This window comes from Neofelis nebulosa, chromosome 14 (genome assembly GCF_028018385.1).
Source record: "Neofelis nebulosa isolate mNeoNeb1 chromosome 14, mNeoNeb1.pri, whole genome shotgun sequence".
NCBI lineage: Eukaryota > Metazoa > Chordata > Mammalia > Carnivora > Felidae > Neofelis > Neofelis nebulosa.
Window position 1 is genome coordinate 24,406,505 of NC_080795.1, and position 22,529 is coordinate 24,429,033.

A 22,529-nucleotide genomic window follows, 5' to 3' on the forward strand; every position below is an offset into this window, starting at 1 on the left:
TTTTTGGCTGCACCATTGAAGAGTTAAACAATATGCATCAGGCCACACATACTGCTGAAGACCCAACTGGGAATATAGCCCAGGAAACTTGGCTCCCAGTCCGGTGTGTTTCTAACCACATGACCATCATTTCTGATGACTGTAAATTCACATAGTACTCTTCCTGCCGAAATATGCAGAAGACAATCACATTGGCAAACTGGACAAGTCAGTGCAGGTTAAGTAAGTTCCTAAACTGAATAGTGTGCATTTTCCAGGATTCCTGTTGCCACTGACTATGAATCGTCCACATTTTACTAGTGATACCATGACACATGGCATTTTTGAGGGTCCTTCCATTGCAGATTGCCCTAATATTCACATTCTTGGCACTTGTCTTGCTGGACACGGCTTTTGCTCCAATGCCATCTTTCTGAGAAGGAACTTCTAACTGTTGTCAGCCAGTTGCTGCTGTTAAATTCTTCATTGCTTCTGTGCTATGCCCTCCAGTATGCTTCCTGAGAGGCTGAACCCCACTCTGCTTAGATTTCAACTATATGTTTTTAAACCTGAAACAGATGTGATCTTGGCTGCTGTCATTTTGTTAGGAGCTTCTCTATTTGCATTATATACAAGGCAGGTAAAAGGCAGGCAATTTGCTGCCTCACTCTTTGGGGAAAGAAAAAGGGGAGAGAGGGTGAAACAAAACAAAGGGAGAGAATAAATACATACACTGGAAGAATAAAGCCACATGGAGACAGAAAGTACAACCACTTGAGCATCTATTATCCTAATATCATATGCTATAGTTTGGCTACTACTGATCTGCCTGGCAATCCTCTTGAATCATATTTGTGGCCACCCAGATTAATGATGTGAGCTGATCTCTTGATTTAATATCAGCTTGCTCTTTTCAGCTCCCATGTCATTTACTGTCTTTAAAAAAAAATGTACTGCTTGTTACTCAGCCGTCTCTGTTTTCAAGAACTCAGTCTTCTTTTATTTTTTTTTCTCTCCTTTTTTATGGGAACCAGGAACTAGAAAGCATTAAATGAGGAAAATTAACCACTCACAGAAAAGGTAGAAGCCCAGAGAAAAAGGGGTTTGTCTTTTATGGTTTCTACTTTGTAAGCTGTGGGTGTGACTCAATTTCCTCACCACCCACATAAAAAGGTTGCCACCCAATCACTGTTTTTTCTATCCCAAACCCCTCCCCTTTGATTCTGGCTAGGAGAGACCCTAAGAAAGACTGCCCTTTCTGGAAGTTGCAGACTGTGACATATAAAAGCTGTTAGCTGCTCCTGCAGCCAGCAGCATTCAAACCTTGCAGAGTTTTGCTCTCTGAGTTTGTAATAAGACACACTCTTACAAGAGTTCATGCTACAACCTAGCAAAGAACTTTAAATTTTTGGAAGAACAATATATTCATTTTGGCATTGTGCAGAGGTAAGCTCTTTAGCTCGACAAGTTTATTTTGCATGCATTGATTTTATACTAGCTCACATTTTTATTTTTATTTTTTAGAAATGAGATTGGCTTATTATAACTTTTTGGTATGTATTCTATCACTTGGTGTCCATATATGTCTGGGACACATTATCAGCACATTCTCTGTTGTTAACTGTGATGCATTTTTCCTTCTCACTCTCAAGAGTAATCTCAATTCCTAAAGAGTTCCCTCTGAATATGTGCAGTAATGCATTATGTGGTACAGGCATTTGGGGCAAGCGGTTCACATTCATTGTAGGGTTTGTAGTCACACTGTTTATTTTTCTCTAGCTATAGGCAGTTTCTCTTAGGTATCTGACTCATAACACCAAGTAAAATGTATAACGACTACTATATAGGTTGTTTCCTAGGCTTGAGTTCAACATTTGTTTGAATTTTTCAGAGAAAATCAAATAAATGCTCCCAAGTGATGGCTTTGTAAATTCATACCCACTGGACCCCCCCCCCTTTTTTTTCTTTTCATAGACCCTAACTCTACCGTTCTGCTTTAAAGCAAACTCGGTGGCCTCTTCTCCACCCCTCAAAATGATAGCAATCTCTGCAGTCAGCAGCGCACTCCTGTTCTCCCTTCTCTGTGAAGCAAGTGCAGTCGTCTTACTCAATTCCACTGACTCATCCCCGCCAACCAATAATTTCACTGATATTGAAGCAGCACTAAAAGCACAACTAGATTCTGCGGATATCCCTAAAGCCAGGCGGAAGCGCTACATTTCGCAGAATGACATGATCGCCATTCTTGATTACCATAATCAAGTTCGAGGGAAAGTGTTCCCACCAGCTGCGAACATGGAATATATGGTAAGAGGAGTTTGTTTCCTTTAAGTTCTGGGTGAGGACGCTGTATTTCGATTGTTCGTTGAAGAATCTAAACAGTGGTTATGTGTAAAGGGATATGGAGCCCTGTACACATTTTAACTTAGGTTCTTATGTGCATAGTAAGCTTAAGTTTTGTTCCATCATGGAATTAAAGGAGGTAGGTGGGGGGGGGGGCAGTTCTCATTTTCTTTTGTGAGTCCCATAACCACTAATGAATCAGGTCTTATATACGAAACAAAGATAAAGAGCGGGGTTTGTTGACTGACCACATTTGAAAGGTACACTTTTTAAAGAAGACTCACATGGGATTTTTCTGTGCTTTGTTTATCTAACAATCATATATATAAGCTCAAACATTTCTTGAAACTAACTTTTTTAAATTACAGGTTTTGTGTCCATGATTTGTCTTCTGGGTAGGTGTCTTTTCCCTTTCTTGGACAAAGCTCTTCCTGACACAGATCTATTTGTATTTTCAGAGAACATGCTGACTTTTTCCTCTTTGTGATTTAGTGCCTTGTTGTTCAGATAACAGTGAAGCCAGCACACTTGCACACTGTTCCAACTTGCCATGAACACATTTTTTGCTCTTTTAAAAATAGGCACGCTGTGTTTAAATCACCCTGCTTAGGAAGTAAAAAACAAGACAAAACCCTTGAGTTGTTATTGAAAGGATAGATGTCTCTTTAAAGTTACTTTATTTTTTGTTTAGAATTATGCAAGGTTATGGTTTAAAGTTCAGCACCTTCTGAGAGCACAGCTTGGAGACTGTTTAAGGCAATGAAGATCACCAGTCTGGTATTTCTCAGTTGGGGTCGAGGGTGGGGGTGGTACCACAAAAAACCTTTTATAAGTGCTCACCCAAAAATTTAGTATTTCTATCAGACTCTAAATTCACCTTTTATTTAAACAAGCTTTTTAAGTTTGACTAATTGTAGATGTCAGTTACAGGAAAAATAAAGACTTGCCAAATATAAGAGAGTAATAGTTCACTGAAGTACAATTTAGACTCCCTGAAAATGCAGTTTCTTAGGATTTTTTAAAGGAAGAGGAAAAGAGGATATAATCAGTTCTGGTGTATGAATGGCAATATAGTCTCATGACTAAGAATATGGGCTTTGGAATCTAAATGCTTAGGTTCACACCTCAGTCCTGAAATATAACATGCATGAATTTGTTATTGCATTTTCATCACCTTTAATATGAGGATACATGTAGTATCTGCCACTTTGGGTTGTTATCAGGAAGGTATGAGTTGAGGGGTTGAGCAATTAGACCAGAGCCTAGAGCGAAATAGACTTCAATAAACATTAGCACTTTCTAGAAGGTGATACACCGATGTAGCAAAAAGAACAAATAAGTTTTTTTATTTAGCATAAATTGTGAGAGCAATGTGCATGAGATTCTACGTGAGATCAGAAAAGCTTAGTATGTAGACTGTGAGTTTAGGAAAGATTTCCTTTGCCAATCACATGGCTATGCAGACCAAAGTAGGGCCAAGGCCACTGAAGTGCTTTAGAGGCAAGATCCTCTGAGTTCAAACCCTAACTCTGCTGCCTACTTTGTGACCTCCTGCAAGTTACACAATGTGTGTGAGACTCAATTTCCTTATTTTTAAATGGGAATAATCATGTAGATAATAACCAGGGCACCTGGGTAGCTCAGTCAGTTAAGCTTCTAACTTCGGCTCAGGTCATGGTCTCATGATTCTTGAGTTCGAGCCCCACGTCGGGCTGTGTGCTGACAGCTCAGAGCCTGGAGCCTGCCTCTGATTCTGTGTCTCCCTCTCTGTCCCCCTCCTCTACTCATGCTCTGTCTCTCTCTTTCTCTCTCAAAAACAAATAAACATTAAAAACTTTTGAATAAAAAAATAATAATATAGATAATAACCAACCAATACATAATACAATTCACTATTTTAATGATAGTGAAGGCAGAGGGCTCATCATGAGTAACATTGGGGTACAACACAGTATAAATGGTTGAAAAAAGCCATATTTTTCTGGTTATATTTTCCCCCACTGGTCAAGAATTAATTCATTCCGAATGTGTTTATTTTTTTTTCTACATGCCAACGAGTTGGCTAATTGTTTTTGTAGATGATCTCATTTGATAGCTCACATTCTCCCTATGAGGTTAAGATTGTGATCTTTATTTTTACAAATAAAATCACTTCAACCTAGAAAAGTTAATGAGTAGGCCAAGGTGGTATTGATAGTGAATGGTATTAATAGAGTTAGAATTTAAATCTGTGTAATTTCAAAGCTGATGCCTGTGTTAGGAAGCCTCTTTTCATTTGCTAGGTTTTTATGTTCCATTGGGGGAAACTCCTAGAGGTGTAAGAATATCTTTCCTCCTTTAAAAATACCACCTGAAATCCTATAATATGCATATTCTTTTCTATTAAAATTTCTCTAATATGGGAGCTATGATATGATTTATTTTGTAAGACCCAGATACAGTGCTGGTTGTATCAGTAGATGGATGCTTTATAAATCCTCTTTCACTTAGTCAAGTTAATGAGAAGCAGTAATTAGCACAGTAAATCCTATAAAATAAAATGACTGTCTCAAATTGTCATGTAAATACTGCATGCACTTCATTTGCCCATGTATTTATTCAGGTAATATTTATTGAGCATTTATTCTATGTCAGGCACTATTGTAAACACTGGGGTACATTCATGAATAAAATGCATCTGGTTCCCCTGGGTGGAAAACCAGAGAAAAAAGAAGATAAATAAATAAACTATATGGTACATTAAAAGGTGATAAGTTTGAGGAGAGAAATAAAGCAGGTTGTAGGCAGGTTGTGAAATTGAATAGGGTGGCCAGGGATGGGCTGGAAGGAGTCAGGCACACTGATAGGCGAGGGAAGAGCCTCCCAGGTGGAAGGAAGAGCCAAGGAGAAGGCCCTGAGGTAGGACAAAATTGATTAGTTCAGTTAGAAAAAAAAATGTGCTCAATTTAATGAAATTGTGGGTTAGAAGGATGGTTTGATTAAATTGAACCATTGAAATAATTCATGTGGATCCCTTGTGAAGACTCAGAGAAACATTGAGGGAAGTACAATGTAATTGGCAGCTTGGAGTTGGGAGCAGAAACTGTTAAGTGACTAATCTCTGGGCCAGGTGAAAAATACAGATCTCAATTTAACACTACTACCTTCATTTTAACATGTTCAACATTGATTTAGATTGTGAGCAGTCTGAAAGTGAGCTTAGTTCCTAACCTCTACTAGGTACCTCAAAAATTTAGGATTCTTAGCTCACTAGGACCACCAACTTTGTCTTCAGATTATCCTCATCAGTGAGTGATAGCAGCCATGGGAGCCTCATAGAAGAGGGTATTCAGCTCAGGTCTTTTTCTTTTCTTTTTTATTTACTTTGGGAGAGAGAGTGCGCATATGTGCAAGATGGGGAGGGACTGTGAGGAGAGAGAGAGAGAGAGAGAGAGAGAGAGAGAGAGAGAGAGAGAGAGAGAATCCCAAGCAGGTTCCACACTGCCAGTGGGGAGCCCAACCCAGGGCTCAAACTCACCAACCGTGAGATCATGACCTGAGTCAAAATCCAGAGTCAGACACTTACCCAACTAAGCCACACAGGTGCCCCAGCCCAGGGCTTTCTTTAACTGTGTGGCCTGATTTGGGTCCCTTTTACCCACAACTTTTCTCTCTGAACCTTTTTCCCATGCTGCCTCTCTCCCTGTGTCTCCTCCTTAGGTTATTCCATGATTTACAGCTCTGCCCTTCAAGTCTTAGAATGCTGTGTCATATATATATATATATATATATATATATATATATATATAGTTGTGAGGGTAATATATATATATTATATATTATATATATATAATATATATATTATATAATATATAATTATATATTATATTATATTATATATATTAATTATATATATATTATATATATATATATATTACCCTCACAACTATATTTGATTTCTCCTTCTTTTAACTTCTTTAAATAACCATTCATGTCTGTTATTCTGCTGTCATCAAAATTGAACTCAGTCTACGCTTATTTGTATAGATCTTGCAAACTTTCTAGTTTTAAGCTTTCAGGCCATGTTTATTCACCTTCATATCTCCATGTTTTAAGCAAATTCTTGAGTATAGCAGTGATCAACATTTATTTGATGACTTTAGTTGAAATGTCTATGAATTGTTACATGTTTATAAGTAGCATCAATTTTGGTATTACATATTTTAATGAAAGTATTCTCATCACATATGATATTTTATCACATGCACCTGAAGTTTAAATAAAAGGTTTTTCTAAATTTTAAAAAAACCCCTTAAAATTAAATGATTTTTATCATCTTTTAAGTACTTGGTTATATCAGTGTACCCTTGACAAAGTAGAAGCAATTTGAACTCTGAGTGTTGACATTCATGTTATAGTTGTATAATATTTTCTTTGGATATTTGGCCAGATTTTAGTAAAAAAACCACATATTGAAAAATTTTATTTTCTAAACATAGTATCTTTTTTTAAAAAAAATATTGATAGGGCTTAAGATATGCAAGTCAAACTTCTTTACTCTTGGCCTCTGTTCCACAATTAGTTTATTGACAAATTTCCAGAGCTCCTTGGACACCAGCTGTTTTTCATTCTTCTAAGGGCAGCTTAAACCATGACTCTAAACCACAAACCACACTAGTTTCTTAGAATAAGAATTATCCCTAAAAGAATGAAATTGCAAGACTCACACATGGAGTAAAATTTGTAAGATATTCCTTGAATTCAAGTCAATTGAACAAATTGATTTTAAAAATGATAAGGTCCCTCCATGAGAGGATAAGATCCACTGATAACAGAATCTTTGTCTTTAAAATATAAACAAAACCATAAAAAAAAACACAGGAAAGAAAACACTAAGTATATAATTCAGTGTAATACGCTACTGCATAAGATTGATGTAATAAATGAGGTACAGAAAAATACCATGGAGAAATCAAAGAAAGAAGTGATAATCCCTGTTGGCAAAATCATGAAAAGGCTCCTTGAGGGAGGAACATTTGAGATAGATGCTCAGGAAGGGGCAGGCTTGGCTGTTATAGTAGGTAAAGTAACACATGAACAAAATCACCAGGAACAAAAGAGTATAATGTGTTAGCCATACTTTTGAGGAGTTTGAGAAGAGACTGATCATTTCTTCATACAAAAGTAATTAGAGAGACTATAGAGGTCTTGGAGCAGGGTCAGAGGTGCATTTTAGAAAGATGGCCCTAGCAGTTGATGGAGTTTAGACTGCCAGTGAAGTTGACTGGGGAATAGGCAACCACTGGGTTAGGAGTGCCATCCCTTTAGGCCAGGTGAGGAGAAGTCAGACACCTGCACCTGCAGAGCGACAGGTATGAACAGCTAACTGAGGCACGGTGCCTGAGATAGCAGTCTTCATAGACAGTATACAGTGATGGCAAGGCAGGTGAGGGACAGTGAAAAGACAATGATGGATATGTACTGAACAACTTAAAGCTGAAAAAGTGTAATATAATTTCACTATGTTGATAATATGGGCCATTTCATTTGTTTGGTGTCTGTAAATATCTGCAGAGCTAAGAGAATAAGGCTTCCTAGACTTTTCTGGAAAAGAGAAAAATACTAGTTACCAAGTCACAGCAGGTAGTAAAGTATCAGAAAGCATAACTGCAATGAGTGAATGGAGAATAGATTAATCCATCCTTGAAACAGCCAATAAACTATTTGCCCACGATAATTTATGACTCAGGAATGATGAAAAATGCTGATTTTGTTCATTTGGGCTTCATGGGAAGAGAATGGAGATAATGTTAAACTCCTTATTTTTTCTTTATTCAATAGTTGACAAAACACTTATGTCTATCCATGTCTTTTTTTTTTTTTTTAAATGAAACCATATATTGTCCCAGATGGTGCATTTCCTCTCACTTGGGAAGGATAACTCAATTTTCTTGTTATAAACATGAGAAATTTGATGTGTCTAACCTAAATCTTTTCAATGACTGCTTTTATGACTACTAGAAAGCCTCCTGAGACCCGTTGCCAGCCAGTGGTGAACTGAGAAAGACTGCTGACAGGAAGGCATTTCTCCAGCACATTTGGAATGCCACATTCCTGTTCTTGTAGATGTAGAGCCTTTTAAGTGTCTTGGCTTCCAATCGACACTGGGCACATTTTGTAGGAATTTTCTTCCAAGGTGCATGTTGCTTAATATTACTTACTTCGTGTTACTTATATATGAATGTTCAGCTATTCATGTATGGAGTCAGCTGAAGGTTAAGAACATTTTCTTTGCAACCATTTTAAATACAGCCTCTAAAGTGCAAATGTAAATGTTAACACACTTCATGAACAACTTTTAACATTTTCTGGGCACCCAATGTAAAGAATGCATGGCTATGGTGATCTGATGGGCAAGAGTCATTCATTATTCAATCACTCATTCCACAGTATTTATTTACTCATGTGCTGGCACTGTGCTAGGAGATTCAATGGGGAGCGAAGAGACACTCTTTTATAGGAAGAGCTGTGAGCAGACAAGTGAGTGGAAAAGTAGCGACTTGAGTACTGAAGTAGAAAAAATACAGGGTGCTTTGGGATTACATGAGACATATTTTGTCCTGACTTGGACTCGAGGTATAGAGGCAAAGAAGGTGTGGTAGGTGTGGTAAGGTGCTCTAAGAAGGTAAATGGTACACCGAAGGCAAGGATAAAAATTCAATGTGGCTTGGATATAGTGTATAAAAGAAAAAGTGGTGCTTGATAAGGCTGGAAAAGGCATGCAAAAACTTGTTTAGTTTTATTTTAAAATCAAGGGAAGTTATTGAAGGTTTTAGTCAGGGAAGTTATATACTTAATTTGCATTTCATAAAGGTCTTTCTGGCTACAAGGTGAAGAAGGGATTAGAAAAGGCAGAAGGGGGCGCCTGGGTGGCTCAGTCAGTTAAGCGTCCGACTTCAGCTCAGGTCACGATCTCGCGCTCCGTGAGTTCGAGCCCTGCGTGGGGCTCTGGGCTGATGGCTCAGAGCCTGGAGCCTGCTTCTGATTGTGTCTCCTTCTCTCTCTGCCCCTCCCCCGTTCATGCTCTGTCTCTCTCTCTCTGTCTCAAAAATAAATAAACATTAAAAAAAATTAAAAAAAAAAAAAAAGAAAGAAAAGGCAGAAGTAAAGGCAGGGTGCATAGTCCAGAGGCTGTTCTAATAGTCTGGATAAGAGACAACTGAACACTGACATTTAAGCCCATAGGGATATGACAAAGTGAATTTAGAGATCAAATCAATAGAAGTAAGTTATTTACATTATGGGAGAGATTGAAGATGTATATGATGAAGCAGTGAAGAGGGTTACCTCTGTTTTTTACCAGGACAACAGGGTTTCTCTGGATTTTGGAGAACTCAAAATCAAAAGCAGATTTCAGGTAGTTATGAAGTGGCTGCAGATTTATTTTCCAAGGTATGCATCTATAATGATTGAAAAAGGTAGCTAGTATATCGGAGGGAACATTCTTCCTATAAAAATGTTTGGATAGGAATATGCTTTGGTAATCAACATGGACTACTTTGCATAATAGGGGTAGGATACTGTCATGGAGACAGCGTGGATGGATGATTTTATGTCTGGGAATCTACTCAAGAATTTTTGCAAGAAGGTTTCATGTACCTTTTTTATTTTATTTTATTTTTTTTTAAACAAGTACTGAGGCTTAAATCAACACAAATCTAAATCCATTTCAGGGGCCTGGGTAGCACCAAGTCCATCTAGTCATTTTGACACATTCAGGATAAGATATTTTTGGAAACTAATCAGAGGACTTCAGGAAAATAGAAGTTAACTAGTCTGACTGGTCTGATGTCCTGAACTTAGCATATCTAAAAGGCATGTAATAGTCAGTGGCCATTAAATAGTTATGAACTTGGGATATTTAATTGCCAACGAGAATTTCTAAAGAATGTTGTAGGAAGAGGGTAGGGAAAAATCAAGATTAACAGCTTAAAGTGGTCAAGGAAAGAAAATGTTTGGCATAAAGTACATCAATGGGAATTGAATGTTTCCAGTCTGTGTTACCCATAGTGTCTAAAATCAGGTACCAAGCATTTTTTTTTTTTTGACATCAATATGGAACAATGCCCAACAAGTTGGGGTTTTAGACTAAACTTTTCATGACTCTTAAAATTTCACACCACATACTCCAAACTGAAACAGTTGAGAAATGTTGCTTAAGGACACAATATTTTTTTCTCCTAAAAAGTGCATCAAATTCACGTTTCATAATTTCATTAAATATGAACATTCTACCAAGTTGGTCTCTGCATTCCAGAGAGATCATGTTTTCAGCAGGCAGTAGGTAGGCGGAAAGGCATTTGAATTCTTCTAACGATGTGGGCAATGGCAAGATTTGGGATTTGCATGTGTATCACAGGATAGTTTAACAATCAAGAAATCAGTTTTTAGATTATTGTAACACTGAGCTGGTGAAAAAACTTAACCATACACGAAAATGTCTTCCTGGCTCACAATTCCAGTATTAAATGGTAGGTGATGGGTATTACATTTCCCTGGGAAGGAGAATTCTTGCCAGAATCCACCAAAAATGATGTTAAAACTTAAAGATTGAACATATGTAAGAGAGGGATTTACACAGGGGCATTAATAAGTTTTAAGACATCTAAAATGTTCTCTAAGTTTTATCTTTCACTGCCTGATGTTATTTCCCCTGGAAGCAAACTCATTATCTACATACAATTTTGTTTCTGATTATTTAGTTGCTTAAGGGTCTATCTGTTTTCACTTTATCTGATTGCCTGCTTTGTTGAGATTAAAGCTTGGTCTCTTAAACTTTAGGCTGCCAGATAACATGATCAAAAGTGCACTTCATGCTGCTTCTGGTTTTAGGTGGCTTTCTAGTTAACTTGAGATCACAACCATTCCAGGGCCTGAGCCTCCAATGATAATAATGTTTACCATTAAGCACACCCTTGTCCTCCTAGGGCTGTGCTCAATACTCTTCAGTCACAATCCTGTCTAACCCTTAGAAAAGTCTTGAGAGATGAGGACAATTTTTCTCATTTAGAAACAGGACTTGGAACTTGGAGAGCAGTGAGTAAATTCCCCCAGGTCCCAAAGCAGGTAAATCAAAATGGTGTGAACACCGTTTTAGATGACAACAAAGCCCCTGCTTTGAAAGACCATATGAAACACACTCCTTTTCATGTGTTCCTCTCCCACTGTTGAGACCATTAGCTGGGGAATTTCCCTACATGCATTTTATTTGAGGACCTCACTGAATATTAGAAAGTATTTCTTCATGTGGAATCAAATCTTACTCCCGGTATTCTTTCTCTCCCCTTGGCAACCATATAGGAAAACTCTGTATTATGATAGTGCCTCAAGTCTTTGAGAGCCGTGAACATTTATGTCTGGGACTCTTGATCTTAAATCACTCAGCTCTTTCTTAGCCTTCAGCCCTTGTATTAAGTACCTCTTGTATGCACAGTATTCCAACATAGCTTATCAAGAAGGTTGTACAAAGACACTTGCTTTCTGAAAATACTGGAAAAGGTACAATACTGTATTATTAAATAAATGGAAAATCAGTGTACTCCCCACACACTTTTTACCACACATACACAGATGAATGGTGCACATTAAAGTCTCAGGAAATGGAAGCAATGTGGCTCTGAGCAAGGAGTTCCTGTATGTGCATGCTCTTCTGATAATTAGATGCCTAGAATTCATGGGACCTGTCAAGTGCAGAGTACCAATGACAAATCACTCTCCATTTATTCTACTTCTGTGGATGCATCCTAAAGTTAGGTTGGCAGAATCAGTGGGCACCTTCTCCTCTGATTAGTGAAATATTCTCGTATTCTCATAAATTGCATGTAGGTTGGATGTATATTTTAAATACAGATTCAGTGTCATTATAATGCAAAGTGTTTGCCTTATTTTTAAAATTTTTATCTTTTTTTTCAAGATTTTGGATTTTCAGAAAGTTCTGTATATGTTTTTCCCATATGTTATTTGTGATATCTTAGTTAATAAAGACATTTAAAGTTTCCATGATTTCTAAATAAGCACTGTAAATACCTCTGTTATCTCTGTTATTCATATCCGTGTAGCCATAGAATACATGTTCCTTTCTACTGAAATTGTCAGTCTCAGAGTGAATAATGTTGGCTTATTTGTATAGCAACATACCCGACCATATCTCTACCTCTCTCACCAATAGTTCTGTTTTCTGTGAACACAGAGAACAAACATCCTCATAGAGTTTACCACCCAGTGTCTGTGACAGTGAGACATTTTTCTGATAAAATGCTATTTTTAATTTTATTTAAACTTCAATCAGTAATAGAGCAGAGTTGAGAGGAAGGATACTGATGTAAACGCTTATATGTGACAATTAACAGATGTTAACCATTAGAAGTATCCCTTTCTTACTGAAAAGTCCCATGTGGTATGGCAGGACAAGGAGGTGAGTAGGGATGGGAGAGGTGAGGGGAGGCCCAGAGTTCTCTGCAGTCAAAATGACTCTCCACCAGATAAAGCTTTACACAATTATTTCTAACCAGAAGACAACAGAACTATTTTTGCAAGCACACATTCAAGCTCCCCGGTCTTAACATTTTGATGTGATAGGTCCGGGATTGGGCTAGGCATCTATCTTCTCAAAAGTTCCCCAGGAGATCCTGGAGTAATTTCCCAGGTGATAAATTTCTTAAATCATGGTTTAGGACACAAAAGTGAGCTGAAGAAAATATTACGTGGCTCAAATATCCACTTATTTGTCAAGAAACTATATATTGAAAGGATTAATAGGCTAAGCAAAAGGAAGAATTATCCTAAGTATAATTCTATATTATTGCAAAATTTCACTTGAAAGTATTCACCACCTGCTTTCAAAACCAAACATCATGTGGACACTGTGGGTCTAGAACATGAAACAAGGTTCACTTGAGAATATGGTTGATTGGCTAAGGAAACTTTAAAAGAAGCAAACTTTTAAGTAGCACATGATTCTTTTGGAGCATTTTAATATGATGCATTATATACATTACATATATGTATAATGTATTACCTAATAATGTATTTATGTGATGCATTACAATTTGCAATTATTCATTTATTTATTTGGTAGTGTTTTTGTTACCTGTCTCTTCCCTAAACTTTAAGATAGAGTCCATGTCAGGCCTGCTGACTGCTGAACCCACAATACCTAGTGCCTCCCAGTGAATATTAATTTACTGGCTGCCTAGATGAATGCATTACCTAGGATCTTATTAGTTTATCTAGAGATTTGTATTTCTTGCATTTTTCATTGTTGAGGATAAAATAGCAGTCCTTGTGTGGTAAGTCTGTTGTAGGAGTTTTGGGGCAAAGGTGACTCCTGGGTCACTCTTCCCTGCCAGTGTCCATGGATATTAGGAGGGAAGATGCCACATCTATGTAAACATAATTATACCTTACTCAGAGTTCATAAGCTGTAGTCTCAACAACCATTCTAATTAGTGAGCATATTTTCTCTGCATGATATTGAACTGTATATAACTTTACATTTAAAAAATTATTTGCCAAATGTTAAAGTTGATACATTTCACATATACATCGGGATTTCTAGATTATCCTGCGGAGTGAAAAGTTCTAGAGATATTGAGCCCACTTCATACTTGTCAGCAATTGGTTAGAGAGGAGTAGCCTCTTTGGATGGGATAAATTTGCTCATTTCTAAGTCTTTCTCTCTCTCTTTTTCCCCCATGTAACTATCCAGAGGTCCAGCAGCAACAGTACTTTTCCATCTTATACCCAACACTACTTTATTCATTTTCCTTATTAGCCCATCCCCCCAACACAGTCATTTGAGAGTGACTATATTTATACAGAGCTCTAATGTCTTCAAAGCACTTGAGTCAAGTACAGTTTCACAGTGCAGATTTAGCCATGCATAGATTTAAAGCACTGAAACTTTCTTTCCTAACCACCAATCATATTTAAGTACTCTTACTCAAATCTGAATACGTATCTTTTATCCATACCCTCATTAATGCATATATTAAGGCTTTGTACCTGTGAAGCCCTGCCTCAGTTAGGAGTCTCTTGCAATAACCTAGATAACATATGGTAGTGGCTTTGACTGAGGTGGTAGCAATAGTGGTGGTGATCAGTGGTTATATTCTGAATATGCAGTATTTTGAAGGTAGGGTCAACAAGATTTGGGGAGGAGCAGATAAGATAATGAAGCAAAGAAAGAGTAGAGATGACTACTTAGATTTTTTGGCCTGAGCAACTACAAGAGCAGTCGGTAAATTTCTTCTGTGAAGGAACGAATAGTAAATATGGCATATGTTGCAACTGCTCAGCTCTACTTTTGTAGCACAGCAACAGCCATAGACAATATATCAACAGGCTCTGGGACAGATCTGGTGACCCCTGAACTAGAAGATGGGCAATGCCTTTCACTAGTAGAAGGAATACTACAGGAGTAGCTGGTTAGGGGTAGGGAGTGGGGTAGGGTTGTGAATATCTGGAGCTCAGTTTGGGATATGCTAAATAGAAGGCTTAAAGTGGGTAGATGGATTGTTAGTTTGGAATTCAACTGATAATCTAAAGATAAAATTTGGAACAATACCGCTAGCATAAAAATGGTATTTCAATTTGTGAGACTAGATGAGATTACCTAAATGATGAATATAGATGAAACAAAGGAGGGGGAGAAAAAAGAAAAGAAATGGACGAGGCCTGAGTCCTAAGAACCCTCCCGTAAGTAGAGGTTGGAGAGATGAGGAAGAATCAGCAAACATATGAAGCAGCAGCAACAGAGGCAAGTGTGGGGTCATGAAACCAAGAGATGGAGGTGTGTCCAGGAACAGCAGGTGTCAGTCATGTCAAAAGCTACGTATAAAGAAAGTAAGATGGTGACCAGGAAATGACCACTAATGACATTGATAAGAGCAGGGTGGTGTGGAGGTGGGGTGGGGAGTCTGCCTGTATGAACTCAAGAGAGAAGGGTGGGAGAAAAATTGGTAATTCTCAGTTAAGACAGGGAATTTCACTGTAAAAGGAAGGAGAGAATGATGCAGTAATTGGAAGATGAAAAGGGGTCAAAAGAGGCCTTTTTGTTTGTTGTTAAGAAATGTGTGTCATTGGCAATGATTCCCATTAAAAACCAGTGCACTTTACATCATCATCTTATATAAATTTTCCTTTCCCACCTACATGAAAGGTAGCACTCACCTTACCTGAGGGAAATCTTCATTATCTTCTCTTAAGCATTGAAAAAATGCTTAGGACCTCACTTTGATATTTTGTGATATAATGTGTTCCCATATTTTGTAGTTATTTTTGAGGCTTGAGGGGATTTTTTTTATCATGTTCCTTTAACTATCTATTTCTCCTATAAAGTAGAATCAGTTTTGTATTATTTCATTAGTCTAATGCCAAAAATTTCCCATAGGAAAGCCTTTTCTCTTCCTGTGCCCTACCCCTCCCCAAACATCCCATCCTTCTCCAGCCTTACCAAAACAAATTCCTACCCTCCTGTCTGGTTTAACCCTGGCCCTTATGTGTTCAGCTCTCGGTTTCCTTAACTGGCTATTTCACTAGGCATTTCTACCTAATAGAGATAAACCCACCAATTTCAAAAGCCCATGAAGTGTTTTAAAAGCTTTTGGCTGCCCTTGGAGGAAATAATTTTGTCATCACTTAATGTCTTTTTAATGGTTCTTTCTCACTTTTGTAAGTCAGTACTCCTTTTCCAATTTGACTAACTCAGGAGAAGACCAAACAGTCCTAGCTAACTTATCTTTTTGAAACCTCAACACTTGTCTATCTAAATGGACTTTACTTTGTATCAGAATATACAAGAAATGGCCACACAATGCTCTAAAAAATACATGTCCAAGGGACATGTCAAACTGTCTCCAATGGCATTGTTATCACAGCATCCATGACAATAGCCAACTTAGAAATGTATCTCTAAAAACTCAAAGTGTGATATTTTTATTTTTAGCATTTTATGTCTTTGAAGATGGTTTCCATAAGCAGGATAGATTTTTCAAGAGGTCACTTTTGTTTTCAAAATTAATATTCCTGGTTCCTCCTTAATTTAGCTGCAATTTATAAATCTTTTGTTCTATTCATAAATCTAGCATTTTTACAACATTTGTTTAATGTTTATTACCAACAGATTTAATTAACTAAATTTCCTAAACTGCACTTACACATTTAATATATTTGACTTTTAAAAGTATTTCAGTTATTTTATTGAAAATAATTTTCATATACTGAAGTGTCTTCAAAGTCTAAAATAAAGTGACTCTTCAGCTCTATATTTTGCAATACTCCTTTAAAAATTTAACAAGTTTTTTTATAATTTCCAACTCAAAATCACAAAAGTAAGTAATTACTCATTTATATATTTAATGTTGCAATTACAAAGCTAACCTCTTGTTTTAATGAGCACATTTTCTTCACCACCACTAATAATATTAAGTTCACATAGGTTTCTTAGTCAGAAATTCTTTTCTAACACTTTAATTTGATTCTTTCAAACACTTCTATATTTAAACCTTATGTGTGGAATTAAAAGATATTACCCATCAAAAAAAGCACTATGTCATCCCAAACAATGTTGGGGATGTATTCCCAAGTGATTTCTAGGGTTGCCTTCCATTCGGACATTTCTTGTTGTCCAAGCTATTGACTGGGATTTAAGATGGGTGTTTCAGGTGTCAGTGTGCTTCCTGATTCTGGCTGTCACTGTGCTGTGGATACCAAAACTTACAGAAATAGCTGGCAAAACAACCTCATCCTTGGACTGGACCACATCACTCTTCAATTCTGTCTGCTTATGAAAGTCAGCAAACTTCTCCCACACTGCAACATTCTTTGATTTGATTTTGTATTTCTTCAGCTCAGGCTCTAAAGACCACCGAACTTGATGAGAATCTGCATTCTTTTCATACCCCTTCTATTTCTTGGAGCCACAACTCTTCTAGATATTTAAATGACATCAGGTTGAATTTTGGATATCTCTCATAGCTTAGTCCAAATACGATTTCCACAGACAGGATGCTAATATTTACAAGTAGAGTACCTCATGGTATTTGGGGCACTGGGGCATACCTACAAGCATATGTGTGTTTTAAGCAATCTTTATTTTGTCAACTATCTAATTGAGTCAATATCTAAGCTCTACTGGGTCTTGTAAATGTTTTTGGGTGTCCATGCATAATAGGCCTAATTTTTGCCTCACCTTTAGGAGGTAAGATCAAATTGTACGTGTTTACAGCTAAATTTTCTGTGACTGCATCTTGCTTATTTAAGAAGGACAAAAACTAGAAATACAGAATGTTCAAGCTCATTGAATAAGAGCTAAGTATCAGATATTTAGCTTTTCCATAAAGGTAACAAGTAGTATGCTGCATATTTACTAGGCATTCCATAGGGTGTTAAGTAAGTGCACATGTGTGCCCTTTTCTGTTGCTGTATTTGTAGGATATAATATTAAAATTATTTCAAATAAATGCTACACATACTCAGAAAAAGTCAGAAGATAGATTGTCCATCAAGCATCCAGAAAGCTATGTTAAGTAAATGCTTAAGTAATTTACATGTTCATTTCCTGAACTTTTGTTTCTTTCACATGGTTACACTGGCCACATTGCACATTGCACATTCATTGCAATTTAGAGCTTCTGGATAGGAAAAAATAGATCATATTGGACCACTCCCTATAGCCCCCAACTTTTTGTTGAAATTTCCTATTGTTATTAAGTAAAGTTATCATTGCTTGCTATTTTCAAACCTCCTACACCTCTCATCATATTAACAAATTTAAATACTACTGGATATTAAGGGGATAAATAATATACCCATTTTCTCCTGGAAGTTGTAACCAATGGAGAAAGACAGATGGCAAATGCAGATCTTAACTTTCCCATAGATGTGACTGATGTAATTCCTAAATTTCAGAGCTCCCTACTCAAGCTGGATCTTCCCCTTCTCTATGGGATGGCTGTGATTCTTGCCTGAGGACAAAGAGGCAAGAAAGAGTATATAGCACCTTTGACTTCCCTTGCAGTAGGTATCAAAGGGACGGTGGACCATGTCTCCCACAGGAAGTCAAAATGACCAGCTTTCTGTGGGGGACCTAGACCATGCCCAACATGCCCTCTAGCATCTTCCTTCAGGAATATAGAGACAGGCAGAAATCCCTCCCATCAGTTCCTTAAAAGTAAACACACAGAGAGAAAGAAAGTGACTATCCCTCCTCCATTAGCTATCTTCTCCAAAATTTTCATTGTAATATTTGTACATAGAAAGTCATGCATAAAAATGTAGACATCAGTAATGCTAAATACATTGTCTTCTTATCAAAGTCCTTTATCATGGTTAACAAAGTATGTTCATGTAAGATATTTTTCAGGCATGACTTTTTGGTTTATCTTTTTGACATACACAATTTTAAGTTTTAAAGTATATTAATGAGCATAAAGATAGAGTTATATATGCTAAATTACTTTTAAATTTGTAACAGCCTTAAATATTTTTGATTATTTTGAAAGGAATCTAGTTTTATTCTCTCTGTGGAACAGAACAGGCTAGAATTGAGCAAGTGGTAGGCCACTTTGATGCTGAGGCTACTTAGGTATATTAAATCATGAGAAGAGAAGACGAAAGGTACCCTAGAAATGACCCCATCCAATGTTATTTCACAAATGAGTTAAGCGGGAGAAAGAATAATTGACATGTCTTCAGTCACAGACGATCTTAGCAGTAGAATTGGGGTTAGAATAAAAGATTTTTGATTTTCAGGTCAGTGTTATTTGTGCCATGCTGGGCTGATATTTTAGGACAAGACTATAATTCAGTGTTTTTAGCAGTTTTTGATCTGAGTGCACATTGTAGTTCAAAATGTAAATAATATTTAGATGCATTGTTTTCCCAAGTGATTACAATTAATTAGGAACCCATCAGGGGACATAATTTTTTGGTGCTATTCCATCTGGAATTCCTTTGTAAATTAATTATGCTATTATGTACTTCAGTGAACTGTAACCCATATTTAATAAATCCATATTTCATTGAAAAAAACATGAAGAGAATAAATACTAGATAAATCCATTATCAGTCAAACAAATGGCTTTTAAAAGTTCATTTCAGTCCTAGAATATTAAGACTTTCATTATAAATGTATTTCGTATTGTTGATACACTTTGCCCAGATTTTTACAGATAAAACAAAGGAGAAGTTTGAAGTAATAATTTATAATATTTATGTCTGAGCTAAGTAACTGAAAACAGTAGTACAAAATCTCATGATAGAAAGAGTGGTTTCCATTTTTGATACTGTATGTAACATTGAATACTGACTGATTAAATGGCATTGTGTAATGTTTTGCCACATTTAATTTAATCCCCAAAATTGGCAGATGTAGTCTGGATAACTGAGGAAAGTGTATCTTGCTATAACTCCTTCAGTAATCTTTCCTTTATATGGACAAAGGAGATGTGGCTGTTGCCACCATAGAACTACTCCAGATCCTTTGTAAATAATTCTGATTTTATACAAACTTTGTAAGTTTATTTTAATGTAATTCTAGATGAGTTTATGTAAGATGGCTTTGTTTTCCTAATATAAAACATCTTCTGAGAACCAACAAATTTCTGTTGAAGGTGACTGCCATGGCCTCATGGGACAAAAGTATTTCTAGAAGAGTTCATCCATTATTTTAATTTTTGCATGTTTTATTTCAAAGTCACTAAAATAATTTCTCTTCACTTAAATACATTGTTATATTAAAGAAATATATATATCCCATTACCCTTGTGGAAAATTAAGGCTTTCAGTGTTATAAGTTTAGCAGATTTGTGAGTTTGCTTAAAAGCTTTATAACTCACAGTGAACTCGTAGCCATCAACCCTAATGTAGGTGAGTCTTGCTTAGCTCCGTACAACCTGATAGAGGAGAAAGTCACCAAAAGAATGATAAAATAAAGGAGACTATGAAAAATAGGAGCACAACGATCAGCGGGACATTGATACACTTTCATATGGGGAGTTCCATGTGAATTTGAGTAATTATAAAATTGTCACTTTTTGTGTAATTTCTAACCTTCTAAAATATACTACTAACCACTCACTAGTCACAATTTGAATAACTTTTTTTTCAGATAGAATAATATGTAAATATTTAAATGATTTAGGAAATAATGTCATGATACAAACTATAAAATTCAATTAAAATCATTCATTACAAAGGAAAAACACTTCACTAAATGACATTTCACTAGGGAAAAATTTTGAAAGCATTTTTTTTCTATATTGATTTATAAGAATTACAAATATTCTCTTTTTCTGTTTTTGTATCTTGTAACTTGTTATAAAACAGATTACCATTTCAGGGATGCCTGAGTGGCTAAGTTGGTTGAGTGTCCAACTCTTTATTTATTTTTTTTTAAGTTTATTTATTTTTTAGAGTGTGCAAGAGAGCAAGCAAGAGTCGGGGAGGGGCAGAGACAGAGAGAGAGAGAGAGAGAGAGAGAGAGAGAGAGAATACCAAGAAGGCTCCCCGCTGCCATTGCAGAGCCTGACACAGGGCTCCATCTCATATAGAGAGAGTCTATGGCTCCATCTCATAGAGTCTATGACTCCACCTCATAGAGTCTATGGCTCACTCTTGATTGTCGGCTCAGGTCATGATCTCACGGAGGTGAGATGAGCCCCGTGTTGGGCTCCCTGCTGGATGTGGAGCCAGCTAAGACTCTCTCTCTCCCTCTCTGTCCCTTCCCCACTCATGTGCACACACTCTCTCACAAAGATATGTATTACCATTTTAGAGTTGATTTATCATTGGCAGGTCCACAGATGCTTGGCTTAACTTCCCCATACAGCTTTAAAGATGAAAATGTCAATCTATATGGTAACTAATATAAATGTATATTAAATCTAAGGCTTATGTAAATTTGATCCCACAATTCTTTTCAAAGAATAAGCTATACATCAATAACACCCTCATCATCAATTTAAACACCTTCATTTTTTGAGAAAAATTACTTTTTTCTTAATTTATTTCATTGGACCATCATATGCTATATTTTCATAGCAGTCCTATGTAGCATAGTCAAATTATTTTTATCATAGTTTGTTTCCAGTTCATACCAACTAAAATTTACTTCTCATATTATTATATTATTTCTACTACCAAAGACTCAAATGATATAAAATATGAAGGCTCCTTGGGAATTATTATACTATCATATGGTTTGACCCTTATAAATTACAGTATAATATTAGACATTATTAATTTTGGTAAATTGATTTGAATAAATAATTGGATGATATTAGCTTTTAAGGTATATTAATCACATGGCTCCTTGGTGCTGTGAAGATGACCTCTAAGAAAATCAATGGACTATAGTGGACTACAATTTCGGTAGTCAGTATGAAGTGTCCCCAATTACAACCAGATAGGGTATTTTTGTTCACCTATCCTTTACTAAAACTGATGTTTGTACTTAGGATTTGGAGGATGCCATTATATGATTATATTGCATTACAGAATTTTGAATATCAATGGCCTCAGTTTGCTTCCTTTTATTTAAAATAGTCTAAAGAACCAGAATTAAAAGGACTTTAGGAGGTAGTAGTACCACTTCTTCCTTTTACTTTTTGTCAGTTACTAGCAAAACTGGCAAAATGAAAGTTTTTTTTTTTTTCCCCCCTTCACAGGTTTGGGATGAAAATCTTGCAAAATCTGCAGAAGCTTGGGCAGCTACTTGCATTTGGGACCATGGACCTTCTTACTTACTGAGATTTTTGGGCCAAAATCTGTCGGTACGAACTGGAAGGTAGGAAGCAGTTTCACTGATACAGTTCATCCACATGGTTTATTACTTATGAATCCCAAGGGGTAGTAACACCAATTTCAAGTAATATCAGCAAATATTTATTGAGTGCTCATTATGTGTCAAGCAATGATGCTTGGCCTATGACTGTCTCAGATGTCTTCAAGGATTATTTATTTGGTTTAAAGGGCCTAAGGAGACCAGTTTCCTATTTCACCTTTGGAACACCATTCCTTGGCTGTATTCTTCACTTACCTCACACAGTCTTTGAAAGGATTAGATGTGTGCTATATCCTACATCCTCAAGAAAAGTTTTGACTGTGGCAGAAGCCATTTTTGTGTTTATGCAACTTTCCTATGATTGCATATATCTGTATGTGTATGC

At 36.5% G+C, this 22,529-nt stretch overlaps 1 protein-coding gene across 1 annotated transcript in view; it reads left to right on the top strand.

Moving 5' to 3' along the window:
• The first annotated feature begins 1,266 nt into the window (after positions 1 to 1,266).
• PI15 (peptidase inhibitor 15) overlaps positions 1,267 to 22,529 on the top strand; it is a 31,402-nt gene continuing 10,139 nt past the window's right edge. Inside the window, exons 1-3 of the mRNA XM_058699888.1 lie at positions 1,267 to 1,425; positions 1,982 to 2,286; positions 22,029 to 22,147. Coding sequence (XP_058555871.1) covers positions 2,014 to 2,286; positions 22,029 to 22,147 — 392 coding nt within the window. The 5' untranslated portion in view covers positions 1,267 to 1,425; positions 1,982 to 2,013. The remainder of the gene's footprint in view (positions 1,426 to 1,981; positions 2,287 to 22,028; positions 22,148 to 22,529) is intronic.